We start from the raw sequence: 23724 nt of genomic DNA, 5'->3' as shown, positions 1-23724 counted from the left end.
GTGTCATAAGGCAGAGGCAAGAGGGGTGGGTTGTAGCAGGAACAATCCAACTCACAGACCATGGAATGGGATGGAATGGAATTAACCAGGTTGGAAAAGACCTTTGAGATCATCGAGTCCAACCTCTCCCCCAGCACCATCTGATCAACTCAACCATGGCACCAAGCACCCATCCAATTTCTTCCTAACCACCTCCAGGGATGGGGACTCCACCACCTCCCTGGGCAGCACATCCCAAGGGCCAGTTCCCCTCTGAGCTCCTGAGCACTGCTGGAGCAGCAGCAGCTGTCAGTGAAGGTCAGTACATCCAGTGTTGCCTTTGTGATTTACATGTAGGATGATCTATGTAAATCATAAAGGAATTTAAAGGTGATTCTGCTCCTCTGCTCTGATAAGACCTCACCTGGAGTACTGTGTCCAGCTCTGGAGATCCTCAACACAGGAAGGGCATGGACCTGATGGAGAGGATCCAGAGAAGGGCCACAAAGATGATCAGAGGGCTGGAGCACCTCTCCTATGAAGACAGGTTGAGAGGTTGAGGTTGTTCAGAAGAGAAGGCTCCAGGAAGACTTTATAGTTGCATTTCAGTATCTGAAGGGGACCTACAGGAAAGCTGGGCCCCCACTGAAGTGGAGTGGCCCAGCTTGCTCTGCACCCTGCCCACGGACACCAGACAGATCTGCCCCATTTCATTCCAGTATGAGCATGGAAAATCGTTTTGATTTCAGCTCCAGCTTTACCCTCCAAGCCCTCCCCTTCCAGCTGGGACAGGCCACATGTCAAAGACAGCCCCTAGCACGTCTCAGACCCAGCTGGTGGCCAACAGGAGCCTCTCCAGGAGGAATGATTTTGCTTTAATTCTGAGCTGCATTGTCCTTGAGAGTGTTCCTCACTCAGCACTTTTGGACCTTCTTTGCAGCTTGCTTTCAGTGTTTGTCTCACCACTAAAGGTCAGCTGAGCTCATGTTTCCAGGCTCAGCAGTGCAAAACACTTATTCGGCAAGAGCAGGGAGCAGGAGCAACCCCAGAACAGTGGGAATGGGGTGAATTAATCCTCTTGGCTTCAAATCACCAGATGTGCTTCCTTTTTATACCAAGGCAAAGCACATTTCCTGGGCTGTTTGAAGAAGGGTCTGTCCAGTGGTAACCACCACCCCAGCACTGGCCCTCTGGCCCTCGGGGACTGTCCCTTGCTCCTCAATCCCCACCACTCCTGGAGGCTGGCAGGGATGGTGGTGCCATTGCCTGGGCACTGACCCACAGTGGGAAAACCCAAGGCAAGTGGATCAGTAACAGAACAGGAGGGACAGCAGCCAGCTGGCTGTGCTCTGCCATACCCCACCCTTGGCCACCACACACACAGAGCACATCCCTCCCTGTCACGTTGGGTTGGGTGTTTACAGACTGCACTGGGAGACAGCGAAGGAGAATGCTATAAAAACATCTCCCATCCACAGCTGCTTTTTTTAGAGCCTGAAAGTTCATTTCCTCTCTCTCCAGTGTAACTTTGCCTTCCCCACCATCACTGGCAATCTCTGCAGCGTGCTATGGACATCTCCACATCAGAGAACAACTCCAGTGACAGATTTTGGTTGGCTGTGGGAGACCTTCCACTGCGGAATCTAATTACTGCTGGTACTTTAGGAGCTCCTCCAGCACGAGATAATTGCTGCTCTCTCTTTTCATGAGCAAGAAATAATCAGTTGTCTTTTGAGGTGAGAAATACAAACAGCAATTAAATACCAGAGGCTCTCCAGCCCCTCTCATCAGCAGGCACCTCTCGTCACAAAGCCAGCACAGGAGAAGGTTAGACTTGAGCTACTGTTTGTACTGGTAGTGGGGGGGGAGGGAGGGAATCAAGACCACTCCTAAATGATCAATAGTTCTCTCCATCTGATGAAATTCTTCTTCTAATGCAGAGCAGCAGGAGCATCTCACAAGCAAGCAGTTTGCTCAGAGTCGCAGCACTCAGCATCAGCACCAAGCCCTTTGCAGAAGCCAGCCTCAGGGAAAAGCTGCAGAGAGAGCAACAGGCTCAGGCACTGGGGGCAGCAAGCCACGTTTGATGGCTCCTACCAAAACCTGCAGCTTTGGCACTCTTTGTCCTGACCTGAGGTCTCTAGAAATCTATTTCTGTGTTCATGCCTCCTGAGCTCCCTGACATCAGCTCAGGGCCCTTGGTTGCAGCATCACACTGTGTGATGGAGCAGGAGAGCTGCATGGGAGGACCTAACAGACAACTGGGAGCTCACACTGCCTTTTGCAGCCCTGGGGCTGAAGCCTCGGCCTGCAGGTGTGGTCCCAGTGGAAACACAACACCCCTGTGACGTCCTCCAGGCTGGACTGGGCCTGGGAACGTGCATCATCTGGAAACTGCTGAGAAGACCTGGGTCAGATCTGTTTGGGCTGTGAGAAGCTGCCTTCTGACTCTCTGTTTTGGCAATACAGTGGGAAAGGAATATCATGTCCCAAAAGAGACCACTCATGGTTTGCAGTGGGGAAAAGCTTCTGAGGCTGCCTGAGTCTGTCCTAGCTGAACACTGGAGATAACTTTCTCCACCACCTACAGCAGCTTATTTTGGGGTTTGGGCTTTTTTTTTTCTCCCCCCCCCCTTCTGTTCTTTACTTGAACAAAGCACCTGTGTTTGAATAATTCATTGATGAGGTTTGTACCATTTTGTTCACAAAATCACAGCAGGGAGCAATGTTCTTCATGAAATGCTCCTCTGCCAGCTCCTCTCTGGGAAGGAGGCTTGCTCTGTTTGCTCACAGGCCAGAAGTCTGACAAGCAAGGAAGAGCAACACAGCCCCACAGGCTAATAAGATGGGGTGATGAGGGGATGCTGGGGTGGCCCTTCCTCATCTGGTCTTAGCCATCTAGAGAAGTCTGCATTTGAGATGAAGAGTGCTGGAACTCTTCGGTGTCACATGAAACAGGCACCTCCAGCACTCTGGATCTCCACAAGATCACGATGGAGGTGACCAGCTCAAGCTTAGGTCAACAACCTTTACCCATTACAACCAAGGCAGGTGAATCCTGCCACAAGTTGCTGGATCAAGGAGGGAGAAAGATGCTTTTCTTGTTAAGTGGTAGGGAAGGACAGGAAAATGGTTTCAGAGGAAGAAGAGTTCTTCTCCTGGTCAAACACCAAATGAGAGGTGAACCTCCCAGCAGGGATGTTCATCAGGCACACCAGCTCACATTTGCTAGGTATTCATAAACAAACTTCAGTGTGCTTCTTGATCAGCACCACTGCCAAGCAGCACATGTGAAATAGGTCATTAAGTTTGGGGTTGGTGCCTGTAGTCCTTTAAACACCAGCTAGAAGCTTCTAACACAGCATCTGCACACAGGAGCAACCATACTTCGGAATCCAGGATGCTCTCCAACACAGACTCTGCATTTAATGGCCACTCTATAATATGAAGCTTCCAAAAGCACTCCCAGTGGTGCTGACGAGAACTCATGCATTCAAATCCCATCTGAGACCCCCACAGGCCATGTAATCTGAAGACAGCTGAACCACCTTCACACTTCAGGCAACTCATAGAATCAATAAGGTTGGAAAAGACCTCAAAGTTCATCAAGTCCAACCTATCACCCAAGACCTCATGGCTACTAAACCATGGCTTCAAGTGCCATGTCCAATCCCCTCTTGAACACCTCCAGGGATGGTGGCTCCACCACCTCCCTGGGCAGCACATCCCAATAGCCAACAGCTCTCTCCTCACCTCAAACCTAAACCTCGCCTGGCACAACTTGAGTCTGTGTCCTCTTGTTCTGGTGCTGCTTGCCTGGGAGAAGAGACCAACCTCCTCGCTACAACCTCCCTTCAGGTAGTTGCAGAGAGCACTAAGGTCTCCCCTGAGAGCCAAGGCCACCTGTCAGACTTAGGATGGATGGTGTTTTGCCACAAAGCCTCCATGCCTGCACCTGCTACTGCCCATGACGTTGGCACAATGGTTCACAATCTGGCCAAGACTTTCAGGATTCATCTTCCTCTACTACAGAAAGAATTCTCTGTCATCGTGCTGCTGCTGTCATCCACTTACCACACCAATGCAAAAGCACAAGGAGACAACACTGCTGAAGAAGGTGGGGGCCTTCAGGTACAGTTAAGGTGATGCTTGCACTGTTTGCTCCAAGCCCATGGAGCACAAGGTGCTGTAAGGGGACTCACCCGCTTGGTGTAGTCCATCGCCTTCAGGATGGAGAGGTTGAGGGTCTCCAGTGAGGCCAAGACGTCTTCATAGTCTCCCATATGGTCAGCAAAATAGTCTGGGAAAAGCAAGATGGACAAGATGGGAACCACTGATGTAAGTGGAGACTTCAAGGCTGCTTGACAAAGCAAAGCCTGTTCATTGCTGCAAAGAACAACCTGAATGGGTGGGTTCAGCTATGTGTTTACATTCCACATCCTGAACCAAAGCCATCCTGCAGGGATGGGAAATGGTGCAACTCCTGTGAAGTCTGGGGCCACTGTAAAATAGAGCTGTAAGGCACAGTAGTTCCCACTGAAAATAACTCAGCAGCTGCTTTAGTTTCATGCCCACTTCGGTGTTTGACCACAGCTTGGCTCTCTCCCTCCTATTGCCAAGACAGAGGGAGAAGCCTCTGATGAAATCTCCTCTCCATTGCCTTGCCAGGCTTTACCACTCAATGCATTAAATAGCTGCCAGGCCCACCCCAATTTATGCAAGCTGGGACTGGCCTTACATCTTTCCTTACATTCCCACCACATTTGCACCTCAATGTGCAGGTTGCACAGGCTTCTGAGAGCAAAATACACCTCTTAAGGAAGTGAGCTACAAGCTGGGCCCAAATCCACACATTCCCCATGGAGAAGGAGTCCACATTTTCTCCATGCCATCCTCACTCTTCACTATTGCTGAATCCCAGACGACTTTGAGCTGGCCACACTGCTTTGGACGCAGCCCAGGACATGGGTGGTCTCTGGGCTGTCAGTACACATTGCTGGCTCGTGTCCAGCTTTTTACCCACCAGCACCTCCAAGTCCTTCTCCACAGGGCTGCTCTCCAGCCTGGAATTGCCCCAGCCCAGGTGCAGGACCTTGCACTTGGCCCTGTTGAACCTCCTGAGCTTCACACAGACCTGCTCTTCGAGATTGTCTAGGTTTCCCTGGCTGGATCCCACCCCTCAGGTGTGCCAACTGCACCACTCAGCTTGGTGTCATTATCAGACTTGCTGAAGGTGCAATCAATCCCATTGCCTGCATCCCTGATGAAGATATTAAACACCATTGGTCCCAACAGGGGACCAATGTCCATTTGTCACACATCCCCACCTGGACACTGTGCTATTGATCACTACCATCTGAATGCAACCATCCAGCCAATTCCTTATCCACCAAACAGTCCACTGGAGCCACAGCTCTCCAATTTAGAGAGAAGGATGTTGTGGGGCACCACGTCAAAGGCTTCACAGAGGTCCAGGTAGCTGATGTCCATGCCCCTCATCCACTGATGCAATCACTCCATCACAGTAGGCCACTAGGTTGGTCAGACAGGACATGCTGAAGCCATGCTGGCTGTATTGAATCACCTCCCTGTCCTTCACAAGCCTTAGCACAGTTTCTAGGAGGACCTGTTCCAGAGGCACAGAGGTGAGGCATGAGAAACGAGGTGTGGTGGTGAGGCTTGAAGTGAGCCCTCAGCCTGGGTGCAAATTCACTCCTCTCCTGGGTGACTGACACACAGCTGCTCCTTGAAAGCCACCAGTGCCACCCCGGTGGGTGCTGAGACGCGGAGCGTCACGCTGAGGTGACATCGCTGCAGCATGCAACAAGGCAGCAAGTCCAGGAAACAATCTCCCTAATTAGGTTCTCTCAGCTTAATTAGAAGAGCCTATAGCTATTTACAGCCCAGGAACATATCCAAGGGGAAGAAGATTTTGGCAGAAAGCAGAATGTCAGAGCGTGATTGACAGCAGCTGTTTGCTGCTCCACGCTAAGCCAGACAGCTGATTCTCACCACGGTGTGTTTGTTTGTGTCATTGCTTTCCTTGGCAAAGGAAAACTGAGCAGATCTTGAAGGCAGAGGCTTCCTCTGAGTCCTGGAATAAAAGGCTGGGGCCACACACCTCAGGAGAAAGGAGCTGCTGTGGGCAAAGCACAGCCCCCAAGGCTGACCAAGCAGCGACTGGGAGGAGAATGGCATTGACAACCAAAGAAATCAGTTCTCCTGTTGTAGCCTTATTTCTGCATGGGGACCTCTGAGATCAGCTCTTCCTGTCCTTCATGATTCTTGCTCCTGGCTCCTACACGTTTGCAGAGGGCAGTGGGATCGATGCTCAGGAGATGAGCATCAGCACAGCCCAGGGCTGGTGTGGGAGGAGGTGAGTGCTCCCCTCCAGCTCTCCCCAGCAAAGCCAGCACCCACCACGCTGGCTGTCCTCATGGGGTCGATGTGCATCTCCTGTTTGTTGAGCACACCTCAGTTCTCTGGACACCTTGCACCACTGCATGCAATGCCTGTGGTTCATTTCAACTGCAAGGCAGCAGGTGTAATCTGGCAGCTGTGCCCACGTTTTCTGGGCATATTAAGTGCTCCCAGCCATGACTGGGAGCTCCTCTGGGGGTGAGGACTGTGTTTCATTCAGTTTAGATGCTGGTGATTGCTGCATTTGGTGGCAGGGAACAAAAAAAGAGGCAGCCAGAGGTTTCAAAGATGCTGCCTGATATGGATTAAGCCATATCAGATTTCTCACATAAGCTGCAGGGCTCACAAAATCTCTTCTAAGATGCTCTCAACATCTTACAACACACAACTCATTTCAAGAGAGAGAGAGAGAGAGCATAGCTTCCATTTAGCCCAAATGAGGTTTGGTATCTAAACTAAGGCTAGGAAGAGTAGAAAGTAAATAAGAAACTGCAGGCAAGGGCAGGTATTCAGCAGATAAAGGATCCAGGCAGAATCTCATGCTGCTCAAGCCTTCCTCCAGCTTCCTGCGTGAGGTGATGAGTTTATCTTCCTCTTCTCCTGGCAGCTTCACCCTCAGATGAGGCAGTGAGGTGGGATCACACTGTGCTTTTCTGGTTTTATCAGACTGATGTGCAATCTGCAGTCCAGAAGCCAGCCAAATCCTGGTTGCATTCCCAGCACTGTGGGCAGCAGGTAGAGGGAGGGGATTCTGTCCCCCTGCTCCGCTCTGCTGAGACCCCAGCCGTGGCGCTGGGACCAGCCCTGGAGTCCTCAGCACAGGAGAGACACAGACCTGTTGGAGCAGGGCCAGGGGAGGCCACAGCACTGCTGGGAGGACTGGAAGTCCTCTGCTGTGAGGCCAGGCTGAGAGAGTTGAAGTTTCTCAGACCAGAGAAGGCTCCAGGGAGAACTTCTGGTGGCCTCTCAGCACTTAAAGGGGTCTCTAAGAAAGCTGGGGGCAGACTTTTGAGCAGTGCCTGTTGTGACAGGACAAGGGGTGATGGCTTGAACTGAAAGAGGTTTAGACTAAACAGAAGGAGGAATTACTTGACACTGAGGATAGTGAGACCCTGGTCCAAGTTGACCAGAGAGAAGTAGTAGTGGCCAATGTGCAGCCCCTGGCACTTGGATGTGTTCCATCTCCTGCCCTTGGGCTCTGCCCAGCCTGGCAAGGTCCCTCTGCAGTTAGTGGCAAAGTGATGAAGGTAAATGGTTAATGACTTTCCAAAGAGGCATCGTGGTTGTGGAGGGGAGAAGGGATGGGTGAGCCCTCTGCAAGGCCACACATCTCCCCAAAAGGCTGGGTGCAGGAAGCATTTCCCAGTACCAGCACACATGGGAAAATGCTCCCAAGGGAGCAGCAGGAGCCCCCTGCACAAGCCACCTCCCAGCCAGATGAGGCCCTTGAGAAATCCCAGCAGGAAATGTTCCCTTTCTAGTCAAGCTGTGGCACAAAGCCTTATCAGAGCTCTTCTTCCCCATCTGTAATGTCTGCAGTTCAGGGGAGGTGCAGAGAGGTGGTGCCTGCCTTTGGGAAGCACCCAGCTTTGCCTGAGGAGAAATAGGTTCTGGGTGCTGCAGAGGATCCTGGTTCACTGAACCTGAGAGCGGAGCTGGGGGCCATGACATCTCCAGAAATTGAACTGCAGCTTGTTACTGAAGGGGAGCCAGGCACTTGGCTCAGCTCTCACCCTCTCTGTGCTGCAAGAAACTGAAGCCAATTTGGAAAGCTTTCCTGTGGACTAAGGGGCAAAGCAGCAGAAGTACTGAGACCCACCCCAGCTCCACAGCTGCCAGCTGTGTGATGAGTGCCATGCAGCCTCTGAAGCACCCGTGCCTGCAACACCTGCTTGTACCCCAAGGGAAGGACCACACTTACCACACAGCTCCTTGGTGTCCACATTGCTGCAAGAGGCAGGCAGGGAGGAAGCGGGGGGGGTGGGGGAAAGAGAGAGAAAGAAAGATTTTAACATGAAAAGCAGACTAAGAATACAGTTAGGATTTCTCTAGGCTTAACCCCAGCTGCCCACCTGCAACGTCCCCAGGCACCACTGGGACGGCCTGAGGAGAAGGCAAAAGATGCTGCCACTCACACATTCACACACCTCTGCATCTCCAGTGTCTGCCCAGCCAGGATGGGCTCACACCTTATTTGGGCTGTTCCACTAGGGGGAAATGGGCCCTTGTGCACCCCCTCCAAGGGTGGACCCTGCACAACTGGCACAGGAGCTCCTCTGCCTTCCTCTCAATTACCCACCAGGGTACCACAGCAGTGAGGACCCCAGTGTGACACAAGGATGTGTTTCATAGCATCATAGGACCATAGAATGGTTTGGGTTGGAAGGGACCTTAAGCATCAAATTCCAACCCCACTGCTGTGGGCAGGAACACCTTCCACTGGAGCAGGTTGCTCAGCATGGCCTTGAGCACTGCCAGGGAGAGAGCATTCACCACCTCCCTGGGCAACCTGTTCCAGCATGTCACAGGATAGGATAGGATGGGATAGGATGGGATAGGATGGGATAGGATGGGATAGGATGGGATAGGATGGGATAGGATAGGATAGGATAGGATAGGATAGACCAGGTTGGAAGAGACCTTTGAGATCATCCAGTCCAACCTATCACCCAACACCATCTGATCAACTAAACCATGGCACCAAGTGCCTCACCCAGGCTCTTCCTAAACACCTCACTACTCTCACTGTCAAGAATTTCTTCCTGATCTCCAGTCTCAGTCTCCCCTCTTCCAGCTCAAAGCCATTGCCCCTCATCCTGTCACTCCCAGCCCCTCTCAGAAGTCCCTCTGCTGTAGCACTGGAAGGCTGCTCTAAGGTCTCCTTGGAGCCTTCTCTTCTCTAGGCTGAACAGCCCCACCTCTTGCAGCCTGTCCCTTAGTTTGTTATCCTTTGCTCAGAACAAAAAACCTGCAACATTTGCTTTCCTAGATGGACCAATCCTCCCCACTCTGCCCCCACGATGCATCCCTGGGGCCATGCACAGTTCCCACTTGGGACTCCCTCTGGGCAGAACTGCACAACTGCTGCTTGAACCTCTCAATCCCTGAACATCTGGTTTATATAACAGCATCTCACTCAGGGAGAAGAAAAGATTGCTGCTAATCTCTTTGTGCTTCAGATTCCCACACAATCATTAGAGCCATTCAAGCACTGGAATGATCTCTTAATAGAATTATGCTTTATCAATCCATTTGTGCTCTGGCAAGCTATTTCTTTGACTAAACTCACTGCTGACCTGTCAACATAAGCAGATTATGGGAAGAGATGTTTTCACTACTGCTTTCATTAGCAGCAGCAGCATCCTGCAGCCCTGAATCCAAAACCCTCCTGACCACTTGCCCATGCCTTGACCAGCAGGTCCACAGCACCTGGGTGTTTCCCTATCTCCATGACCTTCAGCTGTCACTGTCAGGGAGCTATCACAGAATCCCAGAAGAGTGTGGGTTGGAAGGGACCTCTGCAGACCATCTAGTCCACCCCCCTGCTAAAGCAGGGGTACCCACAGCAGGTTACCCAGGATCAGAATGTCCTGGTGTGCTTGGAATCTCTCCAGAGGAGACTCCACAACCTCTCTGGGCATCCTGCTCCAGGGCTCCAGCACACCCACATGGAAGATTTTCCTCCTGTTCAAGTGGAACTCCCTGGGTTCCAGTTTGTGCCCATTGCCATTCTGTCACTGGGCACCACTGGAAAGGGTCTGGCCCCATCCTCCTGCCCCCCAACTTTCAGCTCTGTGCAGAAACACTGCACTGCAGATGTCTGGGGAGGAAGCTCCCCAGATCCACAGTGCCATCTGTGCCCAGGCTCTCCCTAAAAGCAAAGCCTCAGGTGGTGGTACTGGGGACCTCTTCACTGCCACTCCCAAGCTGTTGGACCTGCTGGCTTCTGGAAGCAAACAGAAACATCTCAATCCCATGGGATGCAGGCTGCTGAGAAGGTGCCACCCAACCTGCCTGCTGCTGTGAATGCACAGTACCAGATCACACACCCTTTGGGGTATCTGATGCCTGCTATGGGATAAAAAAGCCATCTCTCACCTCAGACACCTTCCCTGGGCAGGATACATGGCACAGCAGCTGCTGGCAGCAAATGTGCTGGCACAGGCCCCAGTGGGAGGTGCAGGCAGCACTCTGCAGAGTGAGCTTTCCCTTCATCTTCATTCCCTCAGAGGTCTAGCATCTTTCTCAAACCCTAGAATTACTTCACTGTATCCTACAAAACTCCCTGGGGGTGCTGCAAGCTCAGATTCCCTGACTTGAGCTTCTCATGCCCAAATCCACTGGACACACAGATGAGAAACTCTGCCACAAGGACTCAGCTGCCAACCACACACACACAGAATCACCAAGGTTGGAAGAGACCTCAGAGATCACCAAGTCCAACCTGCCACCACAGACCTCGTGACTAGACCATGGCACCAAGTGCCACATCCAAGCCCCTCTTGAACACCTCCAGGGATGGGGACTCCACCACCTCCCTGGGCAGCACATCCCAAGGGCCAACAACTCTCTCTGGGAAGAACTTTCTCCTCACCTCCAGCCTAAACTTCCCCTGGCACAGCTTGAGACTGTGTCCTCTTGTTCTGGTGCTGGTTGCCTGGGAGAAGAGACCAACCCCCACCTGGCTCCAACCTCCCTTCAGTCCACAGTGCTTTGGCAGCATGGGGTTGGGAGCACCTCTCCTACAAAGACAGGTTGAGAGAGTTGGGGTTGTTCAGCCTGGAGAAATCGAGGCTCCAGGGAGACCTTAGAGCTGCATTTCAATAACTGAAGGGGACCTACAGGAGGGCTGGGAAGGACTGCTCAGAAGGGGCTGTGGTGACAGCACAAAGGGCAATGGTTTGAAACTGGAGCAGGGCAGATTCAGGTTGGACATGAGGAGGAAGCTTTTTGTGATGAGGGTAGTGAAATACTGGAACAGGTAGCCCAGAGATGTGGTGGAGAGCCCACCCCTGGAGACATTGAAGGTCAAACTTGATGGGGCTCTGAGCAACCTGAGCTAGTTGGAGATGTCTCTGCTCACTGCAGGCTGAGGGTCCTTACCTGCCCCATGAGTTCTCTGATTCTGTGCCTGCCAACACAGAGCCTCAGCTGAGCAGCTGAGAAAGAGTCACAGGCTAAGAAAATTCAAGTGGGAGACAAAACCCAGCAGATACATTTCCAGCACAGCCCCATGCCTACCCAAGGTCTGTGGCTGGTCCTGTACAGAGCCTGGGAAGTCCACCCATACTCTCAGGCACATGCACATGAGTAGTTTTTACACCAGCATCACCCACAAATTGCTTAAATAACCTTTCCCAGACCCCAGTGAGCATTTACAAACACCTCCTGAAGTGGTTCTGGTTTTGCACCTCAGGCACATTACCAAGGAAGAAAATCTGTTCTGTGTTCCAGGTGGGTTTGCATTGTACTACTGGATCTGCTGCTTCCAAAAGGGGGGGTGCTATTTCCTTACATCCCATCATCAGATTAATTTAACTTAATTGTGCTTGAATGCTAATGTGGCTGAGAAGCTGGTTTCAATTTTAAGCCATCTTGCATTAAGGATAAGCCCAATTAAAGAAATCACTGGAGTCATCTGCAGACTCAATAAAAACATGATCATGTTCAGAGGGAGCTTTGTAAGGAGAAACCAAAGGCTGCAAGAGCACAACCCAAGGCTTCCCTCAGAGCTGTGCCCACTGGGAAGGTCACTGTCACATAGCCATGCCCCCACCACTGCTAGGGGGGGGCTTATGGCCTGGCAGGGGCACTGCACAGCTGAACACTCAGCACAAAGGATGTGCAATACCCAGCTGCAAACCCATTTACCAGCTGCTCTGCTAGTTTGCTGTGTCAGGCCCTAACCACCCCATGGGACACTCCAGCAGGATGTTTTGTGATTCAAATACTCAGGATCTGGCTTTCAAGCCTCACAGAAGCATAGAATTGTTTCTGTTGGAAAGGACCTCTAAGATCATCCAGCCCAACCTGCAACCTAACACCTCATGGCCATCAAACCATGGCCCCAAGTGCTATGGCCACACATTTCTTGAACACCTCCCTGGGCAGCACATCCCCATGGTCAATCTCTCTTTCTATGAAGAACTTCTTCCTAACATCCAGCCTGAACCTCCCCTGGCACAGCTTGAGACTGTGTCCTCTTGTTCTGCTGCTGCTTGCCTGGGAGAAGAGACCAACCCCCACCTGGCTCCAACCTCCCTTCAGGGAGTTGCAGAGAGCAAGAAGGTCTCCCCTGAGCCTCCTCTTCTGCAGGCTAAGCAACCCCAGCTCCCTCAGCCTCTCCTCCCAGGGCTGTGCTCCAGACCCCTCCCCAGCTTTGTTGCCCTTCTCTGGACACCTTCCAGCAGCTCAACCTCTTTCCTAACCTGAGGAGCCCAGAACTGGACACAGGACTCCAGGTGTGGCCTGAGCAGTGCTGAGCACAGGGCAGGATGAGCTCCCTGCTCCTGCTGGCCACACTCTTCCTGATGCAGGCCAGGATGCCCTTGGCCTTCTTGGCCACCTGGGCACACTGCTGGCTCCTGTTCAGCTGCTGTCAACCAGTACCGCCAGGTCCCTTTCTGCCTGGCTGCTCTCAGCCACTCTGCCCCCAGCCTGCAGCACTGCCTGGGGTTGCTGTGGCCAAAGTGCAGCCCCTGGCACTTGGATGTGTTCCATCTCCTGCCCTTGGCCTCTGCCCAGCCTGGCAAGGTCCCTTTGATTAATGCTGAGCAAGAGCTAAGGGGTGAGGTGTGAGAGAAAGGAGCCAGACTTTTCAGGGCTGTTCAGTGACAGAAAAGGAGGCAATGAGCACAGTCTCCCAACGCCATCATAAACGAAAAAGAGAAATTGCAACAAGTTGTCCTCAGTTCTTCAGAAAAAAACACCACAACAAACCAAAACATCGAAATGAAACCTTCCAGAAGCCTTGGCTGTGAGTCAGCATTCCATTTGGAGCATCCTTACATTAAGAGCAGGACTAATTCCATGATTTAGTGAAGCCATAACCCAGCTAAGCAGGATGTAGTCATGTCCAAGTCCAGCTTTAACTGAAGGAATCATCAAAGCTGCCTGTGTTACAGAGTGCTTTCTGCACAGTAGAGGCCACATCTATTTGATCTCTTCCCAGAGCAAAAGTCTTTCTTTCACAGCAGAGAAAACAAAACAAAACAGCAAATCCAATCTGTTTGTTCCTTTGTTTGTTTTGGGCCTTTGACTTCACAGCCAAGGAAGCTGCAACATGGAGCAACAGAACCTCACATCCCCAACCTTGCTGTGGATGTGCAACCTTTGAGACTACTTTCCAAGGCAATTATATACTTGGGGGGATCCTCTGTGTTGCACTCAGGAAAGAGTGGGTCAAAGATGAGAGCTCAGCCTTGGACCCAGAGCATCCTCTGGAAGATCAGCGTTCAAGCCAAAAGCGAATGTGGACTCCAGAAGGGCTGTTTATTGCTCACCACCCACCACCAGTCAGACACACTGGGATCATTTGACCAGATGAACATCTTGGCAGCAGGGAGATAGTTTTCCCTGCTGGCTCACATCCAACTATTTCAAACCAGAGAAGTCCTCAAAGCATGACACTCCTCCCTTGTACAGGGGAGTTTGAAGAGCGGCGACCATGCTGTGAGAGCATCTCCTCAGCGGGCTGAGTTAATTGGCCCAGGGCGTAATTGCTGCCACATGCCCAGCCAGAGGAGCTCGCCCAGGAGTAATCACTGTGCCTCCTGAGTCCTCCAGAGGATTGCATTTCTGCCCCCAAAGCCCCACCCAGTGTCAAGATGCAGTTTGATGAGCTAATGAGGATCCCTGGGAAGCCACATCGTTGCCTTGCCATGTCCCTGATTGCAGGCTCTCCAGCAAAAGGGCTTTTATCAGAGCTGTCCCTCTACTGACTTCCTGCTGCTCTTCCATCAGTTCAAAGCACTCCTGAGGCATTTTTCTTCTCTGCCTGCCTTCCTTGTTGCCATCCTTGAGACTGTCTCCCATGGAATGGTGAGGTGACAGCACCAGAGAGAGAAGGCATGTTGCAGGGGGTAGCAAACAGCCCAGGGACTATGAGATCAAGCTGAGCATCACTGGATGCAGTGAGAAGAGTGTGGTCAAGGGGGATTCTCTTTCCCTCTACTCTGCCCTAGTGAGGCCACATCTGGAATACTGTGTCTAGTGCTGGGCTCCCCATTTCAAGAGAGATAAGGAGCTACTGAAGAGAGAACAGGGGAGACTGCAGAGAAAATGAGGGGGCTGGAGCATCTCTATGAGGAGGAAAGAGCCCTGGGGCTGTTGAGCCTGGAGAAGAGAAGCCTGAGAGGGGATCTGATTAATGCTCAGCAAGAGCTAAAGGGTGAGGTGTGAGAGAATGGAGCCAGATGCTTTTCAGGGGTGTCCAGTGATAGAAAAAGAGGCAATGAGCACAATCTGGAACCCAGGAGGTTCTGTTTGGACATCAGGAAGAAATTTCCTTTGAGGGTGCTGGAGCCCTGGAGCAGGCTGCCCAGAGAGGTTGTGGACTCCCCTTCCATGGAGAGATTCCAAGCCTGCCTGGCCATTGTGATCCTGGGCAGCCCTCTGTGGGTGACCCTGCTTTAGCAGAGGGGTTAGGCTAGATGATGTCCAGAGGTCTCTTTCAACCCCTACCATTCTGTGGTTCTGTGATCCCAGCAGCCAGGTCTCTGGGTGGGTGCTGATCTCTCACACAGCCCTCAGGTTTCAGGTCAGAAGCTTCAGCTATATTGATTCAACTTAGACCAACACTTTGCTTAAGCAAATGATCATTTTCCACCAGGAAAAAGGTATTTCCCCAAATTTCCCACAATGATTATTTGCTTTAGCTCTTACCAAGCAATGGCAGTGCAGCACAGCACTGCAAGGGTTTGCCCAGAGAGCAGCCCAGGAAGCCTTCAGGGCAGTATGGCAAAGCTAAAGCTGTCCTGGCCCTGTATTGGGACCCAGGGTGGGACCTGGATGTGCTGCCCAGGGAGGTGGTGGAGTCCCCATCCCTGGGGGTGTTTAGGAAGAGCCTGGGTGGGTGCTTGGTGCCATGGTTTAGCTGATCAGATGGTGCTGGGGGAGAGGTTGGACTGGATGATCTTTGAGGTCTTTTCCAACCTGGTTAATTCTATTCTATTCTACTGGGTCCTAGAAGTGGCACCATCCAGTGATGATCCAACTACTAATGACAGGAGCCATGCAGAGGTCCCTTCCAACCAAAATGTCCAAATATCTATGGCCCAGCACTTCTCCCTCTCTTTCCCAGCACCTTCCTTCCCTCACTGCCCAGCTGCCTTCAATGTGTTTCTCCAGGCTTTTCTACAATTCATAGAGAGGAGCAGAAAAGTTGTTTCAGAGTGGGAAAGATAAGGTAGAGGAGCAGAGCATAAAATCTCCTTCTTGTGTTCCAGCTCAGCCAAGGTGTTCCAGGCCCTCCCAACAGGGGATGCAATCAAAAGCATAATGGGATTTAGGAAGTTGCAAATACATCAAAGTCTCATCTTCACAGTGTATTTCTCATGCAAATAACTGCCTGGATGTGCTGCTCAAATACCACTCAACACCTGATCAGCTTCAGCTGAAGATAATAGGGCTTTTTCTTGGGCAGATGAAAGGTTTGCATCAGCAGCCACACAGCTTAGTTGCTTCACCAGCACAGAAAATGGAGTTCTGTCTGAAATCATGCTCTACTTTTATTTCCATCTTCTATTCATCACTTTAGCTTTGCTACAAGGCTTCAAATGAGCATGGAAACAAATTATCCTCTAGCATTAGACACCTGCAAAACTCATTTTCATTTAGGAAAGACTAAAAACCAACATGTGCAGCTGGAAAGTGTCGTTATATCTGATGATACAGCTTCTACTCCCAGCACTATGTTATCTCTGCACCTCAGAAGTGGAAATGTACATCCAGATGCTTACTAAGGGGCCACAGATGGTCACTCTTGATCATTAGTTTTGGAACTCAAAGAAACACTTTCACACAAACCCAGAGTGAGAGGAATAATCCCAAGCAGGGCAAGAGAAATATCAAACACTGGATGCCAGCCAGGAGCTGAATGACTCTAATTCTAAAGAAACTAAGCAACTTTCCAAGCCCATCCTCATATTCTTCTGCAGGACCCCAAAACCTTCCTGAAGCCTACCCAAGCACCTCCTTCACCTACCCACTCTCTTTAAAAGGAGCCCCAAAAAGGACTTCCAAAATCTGAGATTCCACATGCAAGGAAAGAGCACAAACCAGATGCCAAGGCTGGCCACAGCAGAAGGACATCCAGCCAGATACAGCTTCCAAGGACATAGGCAGACAAATACTCATAGCATATGTCTGCTTTGGCTCTAATTTCTTGAGCCATGGCAAGCTGGCAGTCAGGCCTCTGCAGCCCACCTTGCTCTTACTTTAAAGGATGGTCTTTGTCTCCTGACAAATGTCCCTTCTTTGGGGTCAGAGTGGCTGAGAGCAGCCAGGCAGAAAGGGACCTGGGGGTGCTGATTGACAGCTGCCTAAACATGAGCCAGCAGTGTGCCCAGGTGGCCAAGAAGGCCAAGGGCATCCTGGCCTGCATCAGGAAGAGTGTGGCCAGCAGGAGCAGGGAGCTCATTGTGCCCTGTGCTCAGCACTGCTCAGGCCACACCTGGAGTCCTGTGTCCAGCTCTGGGCTCCTCAGGTCAGGAAAGAGGTTGAGCTGCTGGAAGGTGTCCAGAGAAGGGCAACAAAGCTGGGGAGGGGTCTGGAGCACAGCCCTGGGAGGAGAGGCTGAGGGAGCTGGGGTTGCTTAGCCTGCAGAAGAGGAGGCTCAGGGGAGACCTTCTTGCTCTCTCCAACTCCCTGAAGGGAGGCTGTAGCCAGGTGGGGGTTGGTCTCATCTCCCAGGCACCCAGCACCAGAACAAGAGGACACAGTCTCAAGCTGCACCAGGGGAGGTTCAGGCTGGATGTTAGGAAGAAGTTCTTCATAGAAAGAGAGATTGGCCCTTGGGATGTGCTGCCCAGGGAGGTGGTGGAGTCCCCATCCCTGGAGGTGTTCAAGAGGGGATTGGATGTGGCACTTGGTGCCATGGTTTAGCTGATTAGATGGTGCTGGGTGATAGGTTGGACTTGATGTTCTCAAAGGTCTCTTCCAACCTGGTTAATTCTATTCCATTCCATTCTTCCCACATGAAATAAGTTGTATGTTGTGGTGTGGGAACAATCCCTGCCCTAGCCATGCTGGCCACATTAGTGCTGGTACAAGCCTGAGCACACTGTTGGCTCATCTTCAGCTGTCTGTTGACCAACACTCCCAGGTCCTTTTCCACCAGGCAGCTTTCCAGCCACTCCTCCTCAAGCCTGGAACATTGTGTGGAGTCACTATAACCCATCTGCAGGGCCTGGCACTTGGCCTTGCTGAACCTCATCCAGTTGACCTTGGCCCATCAATCCAGCTTGTCCAGATCCCTCTGCAGAACTTGCCTACCCTGGTGCAGATCAGCAAGTCCCTCCCAGCCTGGTGTCCTCTGACCTGTGAGAAACTGCATGGAAGACAACCAATTGCAGAAGCTGCTACAGGGCTCACCATTCACTCCAGACAGAGGTTCCTCCCAAAATCCAAGTCACATGGAACAGGTGCAGTTTTGCAGAGTCCATATGGTAACTGGGACAACTCCAGCACTGGAGCACAATGATTTACATTCAAAGACCTACAGGGAACAGCTCCCATGGGGGCTTCTGAAAAGGAGAGAGCTGCTGCCTTCTCCAAAGCAAAATGAATAACTTTATTCTTCCCTTGGCATATGCTCCATCATCAAGCACTTGGGGAGCACAGTGAGGGGTTCTGGAAGCCCAGCAGTGAATCATGTTCTCCTCTGAAGTGCTGGCACCACAGAGAATTAAAAATAGGGACAGAGAATTGCCCAGAAAGAGAAGCCAAAGGAGGAGTTTGCATTAAGTTTTTACATATAGATTTTGGGTTCTTAAAAGCCTCAACACCTTTGGTGTGTGATTTGGGATTGTAGCAGACTCTAGGTACTCTGGCAGACAATCTCTTTCCTCCTACTTGCCCTTGCTCTCAGCACTTCACCAGTTTGAAGGATGAATTCTAGTGTCCTCAAGGATGGGGAAACCTAAACCCAGGGTGCAGCTCCTCCCTGCTCCTTGCACAGCCTTCCTCTGGGTTTAGGCAAAGCAGGACCAAGACAGGGATGGTTTCACTTCTTTTCTACGCTGCATGGTCACTATGGTTAATGTTGTTCAGCAAGACAAGGTGGTGAGCAGCAGCAGAGCTGCACAGCCAGCCTCTGTCCAGACTCACTGACCATTACTATTTTTCCATGGCTCTGTCTGCAGCCCCTCACCTTGCTAAGCCATCTGCATTCTCATTAATGGAGACACTGCCCAGATCCAGTCTTTGAGCCATAGGCCTGTGTTCACTGGAGATGCCAGTGGCCAAAGCTGTGCCCTTGGCTCTGGAGCACTGGGGCAGGAGACTCCTCATGGTGAGCCAGGAACATGAAAAACACTGATTTCCCAGGATAAACTGAACTGACCTTCAGTACAAACAAAAATGGTGAATCTGGCAGGTTCAGGATAAAACACACTCCTTTGCTCATGCTGCTTCAAGGCTCTTCCCTTCCTACACAAGAAGTCCCTGTGAAGTTCAGGAATGTCAAGATGAACCTCCTCTGCCTGCAGAAACACAGAGAGAAACCATGAAGTCCTGGTTCCTCTGGCAGGTAGGACTCTTGCTGCCCAAACCAGACAAGAAGTGTCTTAGCTATGCACATCTGTGGTTTCAGCATCACCAGAGATGGTCCTTTAGGTGACCTTCTAGTATGGGGGTTGGAGAAGATTACTTTTGAGGCTCACCTTCAATCCCAGTGTATTCTAGGATTCTATGTTTCTATGATGGAGAAGACCAGCAGGAGATCTTCACTCCTTTCTTCTCCTCCTTGATATGGAAGCCCCTTGGTATCCCCATGAGACTGGCTGCTGGCTCTCCCAGGGATAGTTACACCCTCAGCAAGGTGCCACATTTCCTTACAGCCACAGCACAGCCCAGGGTATAAGGTTTACAAGCAGATCTGCTCACCAGAACCCCTCTTACCATGCTAGAAGACATGAAGTTCAGCTGGGAGCAGCCTTCACCCCTCCACAGTATGGTGTCTGCATTGTAAAGGCTACTCCAGCTCTGACTAGGAAGGAAAAAGGGGGCTGGGGACGGGGGGGAGAGGGCAAATCCAGGATGGTGAGCACTGAATACTAACTCCTAATGGATTCACCATGACGCTGAATCCCACAGGTGGGCAGCACAGCTTGGGAAGCAACAGGTCCAAAAAACCTTGGACCCTCTCCAGAAAGCTTGTGACAGCCAAGTGCAGATGTCCTGCACGGCAGCGCGGTGCAGCCAGGCAGCTGCCACAGCCCCCGGCGGGAGCGGTGCCGAGAGCCGTGATGGGAGGAAGGCTCTTCTCTCTCCAGGGACCTGCAACACAATTGTGTTGCCCTGGCAGCAGTAATAAACCTCGTTAAAATGATGCAGAGAGGCTGTTACACTTGCTAAAGAGAGTCTCTGAAGGCCAAAATCACCAAAGCTGGGGCATGGATGCAGCAGCCAAAGGCATCTCTGCCAGCTCTGATCCCATCTTGGCTGCTGGTGTTCTCCTAGGGGATCCATCCCCATAGAATCCTAGAATCAATAAGGTTGGAAAAGACCTCAAAGATCATCAAGTCCAACCTGTCACCCAACACCTCATGGCTACTAAACCATGGCTCCAAGTGCCACAGCCAATCCCCTCTTGAACACCTCCAGGGATGGGGACTCCACCACCTTCCTGGGCAGCACATCCCAAGGGCCAACAACTCTCTCTGGGAAGAACTTTCTCCTCACCTCCAGCCTGAACCTCCCCTGGCACAGCTTGAGACTGTGTCCTCTTGTTCTGGTGCTGGCTGCCTGGGAGAAGAGACCAACCCCCACCTGGCTCCAACCTCCCTTCAGGGAGTTGTAGAAAGCAAGAAGGTCTCCCCTGAGCCTCCTCCAGGCTAAACACTCCTGTATCCCCTGGCAGAGCATCTTACCTCCACCATCAGTTACTATTCATCATGGTCCTTGAAGAAAGGCTTTTCATGGGAATTTTCCTGAGTTTGGAAAAGAGAAAACTCTTCTCCCCTGATAGCTCAGGCTCAGCAGCTCCTGAGAGTGACCCCAGCAGCCCCCATGGCCCTTGCTCCTCTGCACAGGGCATGTGCACATGGCCCATCAGTGCCTGCTGGGGCTTCCCTTGGGGGTAACTCCTGCTAACAGCAGCACTCCTGCTTTTGCTCATGCAGCCAATAAAACCACCATGGATGCTATGTCTGGGCAGGGATGATTAAAGCCCCTCATTTGCATGGCTCTCTTCCTGCAGCACAACCCTCAGGGAATCCCTATCTACCATAAAGATGGAAGCCATTACAACATCACACATCATTTGCCTGGTTTCTCATTTTTAAAGACTCCCACTTGCTGCTGTATTTCAAGGCCAGTTCAGCTCCTCTCTCCCTTGGCAAACTGATTTGCTCTGCAGCCACAGCCAGTTACGAAGCACAGCTCCTACCCAGCTCCAGCCTGCCCTGTGCAAGCCTCCGTGCAACCTCATTTCCTACCTACCAGTGCAGGTGTGGCTCAGAAATAGCCATGCTGAAGACCCTGCCTCCTCTGAAAGTCCCAATCTGCAAACCAACCCTGATGCAGAGCAGATGCTTTATTTCACCAGGGGTTTCAAAACAACCCAAATAACTTCCACACAACAGAGGGTTTGACAGAACAAAACAGCCAGCTCTAATCACCAAGGGCACCAAGAGCAGCAACTGAACATGGATAAAAAATGAAACAAATAAACTGGATGCTGCTGAAAAACCCACTCTGAGCTCTCACTAGTTAGAAATGAATGTCACCTTGAGGAAAGGGCTGGGGCAATAAACTGGCACCTGTAGAGAGCCACACATCATCCATCAGCAACTGCAATAGGGCATCTCAGGCTGTCAGCTCTGCGTTGTCACACAGCTCTGGAACTGGGATCCAGGTACTGCCCATGAGATGAGCTGAGCACCACTGAGGCTCACAGAATCACAGAGTGGTCTGGGGTGGAAGGGACCTCCAAAGGTCATCCAGTCCAACCCCCTCTGCAGTCAGCAGGGGCATCCTCAACTAGATCAGCTGGCACAGAGCCCTGTCCAGCCTCACCTTGAATATCTCCAGGGCTTGGGCCCCAACCACCTCCCTGGGCAACCTGCTCCAGTATTCCACCACCCTCACAGTAAAGAACTTGTTCCTAACATCCAATCTAAATCTGCTCTGCTCTAGTTTGAGGCCATTGCCCCTTGTTCTATCACTACAGGTCTTTGGAAACAGACTCTCTCCATCCTTCTTGTAGGCCCCCTTCAGGTACTGGAAGGCTGTTATTAGGTCTCTCTGGAGCCTTCTCTTCTCCAGGCTGAACAACCCACTGACCATTTTCCTGGCCCTCCTCTGGACCTGCTCAGCTCTTCCTGCCCTAGCAGTTAAAGAAATTAATAGCAAAAATGCACCATAAAGGTGCAGTGCCCTCAAAGTGTTGATTATGAATCACAGAACTGCTTCAATTGGAAGAGACCTTTAAGATCACCATGTCCAACCAGCACTGCCAGGTGACCACTAAACCACGTCCCTCAGCACCATATCTATACAGCTTTTCAGTCCCTTCAGGGATGGTGCCTCCACTCCACCACTGCCCTGGGCAGCCTGCTCCAGGGCTTGACAACATTTTGAGGGAAGATGTTTTTCCTCATCTCCAATATAAATGTCCCCTTGAGGCCATTTCCTCTTGTCCTCCCCCAGGTCCTTTTCTGCCAGGCTGTTTCCAGCCACTCTTCCTTAATCACAGAGTGTTCATGGGGCTGTTGTGGACCCAGGTGCAGGACTCTGCACTTGACCTTGTTGAACCTCATCCCATTGGACTTGACCCATTGATCCAGCCTTTCCAGATCCCTCTGTAGAACCTCCCTGCCCTCAGGCAGACCAACACTCCTTCCTCCAACACACAAGCTCTGAGGGTGCCCTCAATCCCTTCATCCAGATCACTGATAAAGATATTAACCACAACTTGCTAGAGCACTGAACCCTGGGGAACACAACTAGTGACTGGCCACCACTCTTTGAGCCTGGGTAGCCAGATGGTTTATCAACCAGCAACAAAATCCCCAAATGCCATGGAGTACAGGAGAAGCCTAAGGCCGAGAGTCTGTCCTCTGCCACGGGGCTCAAGGACACTGCAGCCTTCTGCAACTCAATTCTGGACATGGGGATTATTTCCCCCCCCCCCCCTCTGTATCCAGCTGAGCCAATGGGTGGAGCTGCTTCTGGGGTGGTTAAGGCAACCTAATCAATGACTTCTCTGCTTTGTCAGAGATGGATGGAACCTCTAGCCACGTATCTGCAAAAGAAAAGCTCCTTGGAAGCTCATGAAATCCCTGACCAGGATGGCAACACAGTAAAATGTCTGTTTGCAGTGCAACTGATCTGCAGCACACTGATTTACTGAGCCTAATCCAACAGTTGGTTTCTAAGCACAGACATCACCTTAAATAAAACAGACATTTAGTGCAGTACTAAACATTTTCAAGTGCCAAATCCTTAATAAATGGCATCTAAACCCTCAACTTTTGTTGCCTTTTTTTTTATTGAGAGGGAAAGATGGATGGCTTGATCTTGAAAATATCACTCTGCCCACAAGTACATTGAAGAAAAGAGAAGACAGGTTTAATTACAGCCTAACTCAGCTGCTGGGAGGAATGGCACCTCCAAATCTGTTAAGGTATCCACAAAGATTATCAGAGGGCTGGAGCACCTCTTCTATAAAGACAGGCTGGAAGAGCTGGGATTGTTCAGCCTGGAGAATTAAAGGTTCCAGGGAGACCTTATAGTGGCATTTCAATATCAAAAGGGGACCTACAGGGAGGCTGGGGAGGGGCTTGGGATGATAGGACAAGGGGCAATGGTTTGAAACTAGAGCAGAGCAGATTTAGTTTGGACACTGAGAGGAAGTTCTTCACAATGAGGGTAGTGTCCAGAGATGTTGTGGAGGCTCCATCCGTGGAGACATTCAAGGCCAAACTTTATGGGACCCTGAGCAACCTGATCTAGTTGGAGATGTCCCTGCTGACTACAGGGAGGTTGGACGAGAAGACCTTCAAGAGTCACTTCCAAAGTAACTCAAAATTCTATGATTCTGTGATTGGCATCTGCTAGATTGAGTGCCCTTGCCTCATTGAGCTGGAGTGCTGGTGTCCTGGC

At 51.3% G+C, this 23724-nt stretch overlaps 1 protein-coding gene across 1 annotated transcript in view; it reads right to left on the bottom strand.

Annotated features, from left to right (window-relative positions):
- NECAB2 (N-terminal EF-hand calcium binding protein 2) overlaps positions 1-23724 on the bottom strand; it is a 93701-nt gene that overhangs the window by 18558 nt on the left and 51419 nt on the right. Inside the window, exons 4-5 of the mRNA XM_054170015.1 lie at positions 8321-8346; positions 4182-4279 (exon numbers count right to left, since the gene is read on the bottom strand). Coding sequence (XP_054025990.1) covers positions 4182-4279; positions 8321-8346 — 124 coding nt within the window. The remainder of the gene's footprint in view (positions 1-4181; positions 4280-8320; positions 8347-23724) is intronic.

The sequence above is a fragment of the Dryobates pubescens genome, chromosome 19 (assembly GCF_014839835.1).
Source record: "Dryobates pubescens isolate bDryPub1 chromosome 19, bDryPub1.pri, whole genome shotgun sequence".
Taxonomy (NCBI): domain Eukaryota; kingdom Metazoa; phylum Chordata; class Aves; order Piciformes; family Picidae; genus Dryobates; species Dryobates pubescens.
The sequence above is the reverse complement of the archived record's forward strand: the minus strand, read 5'-3'. Positions and strand labels throughout refer to the sequence as shown.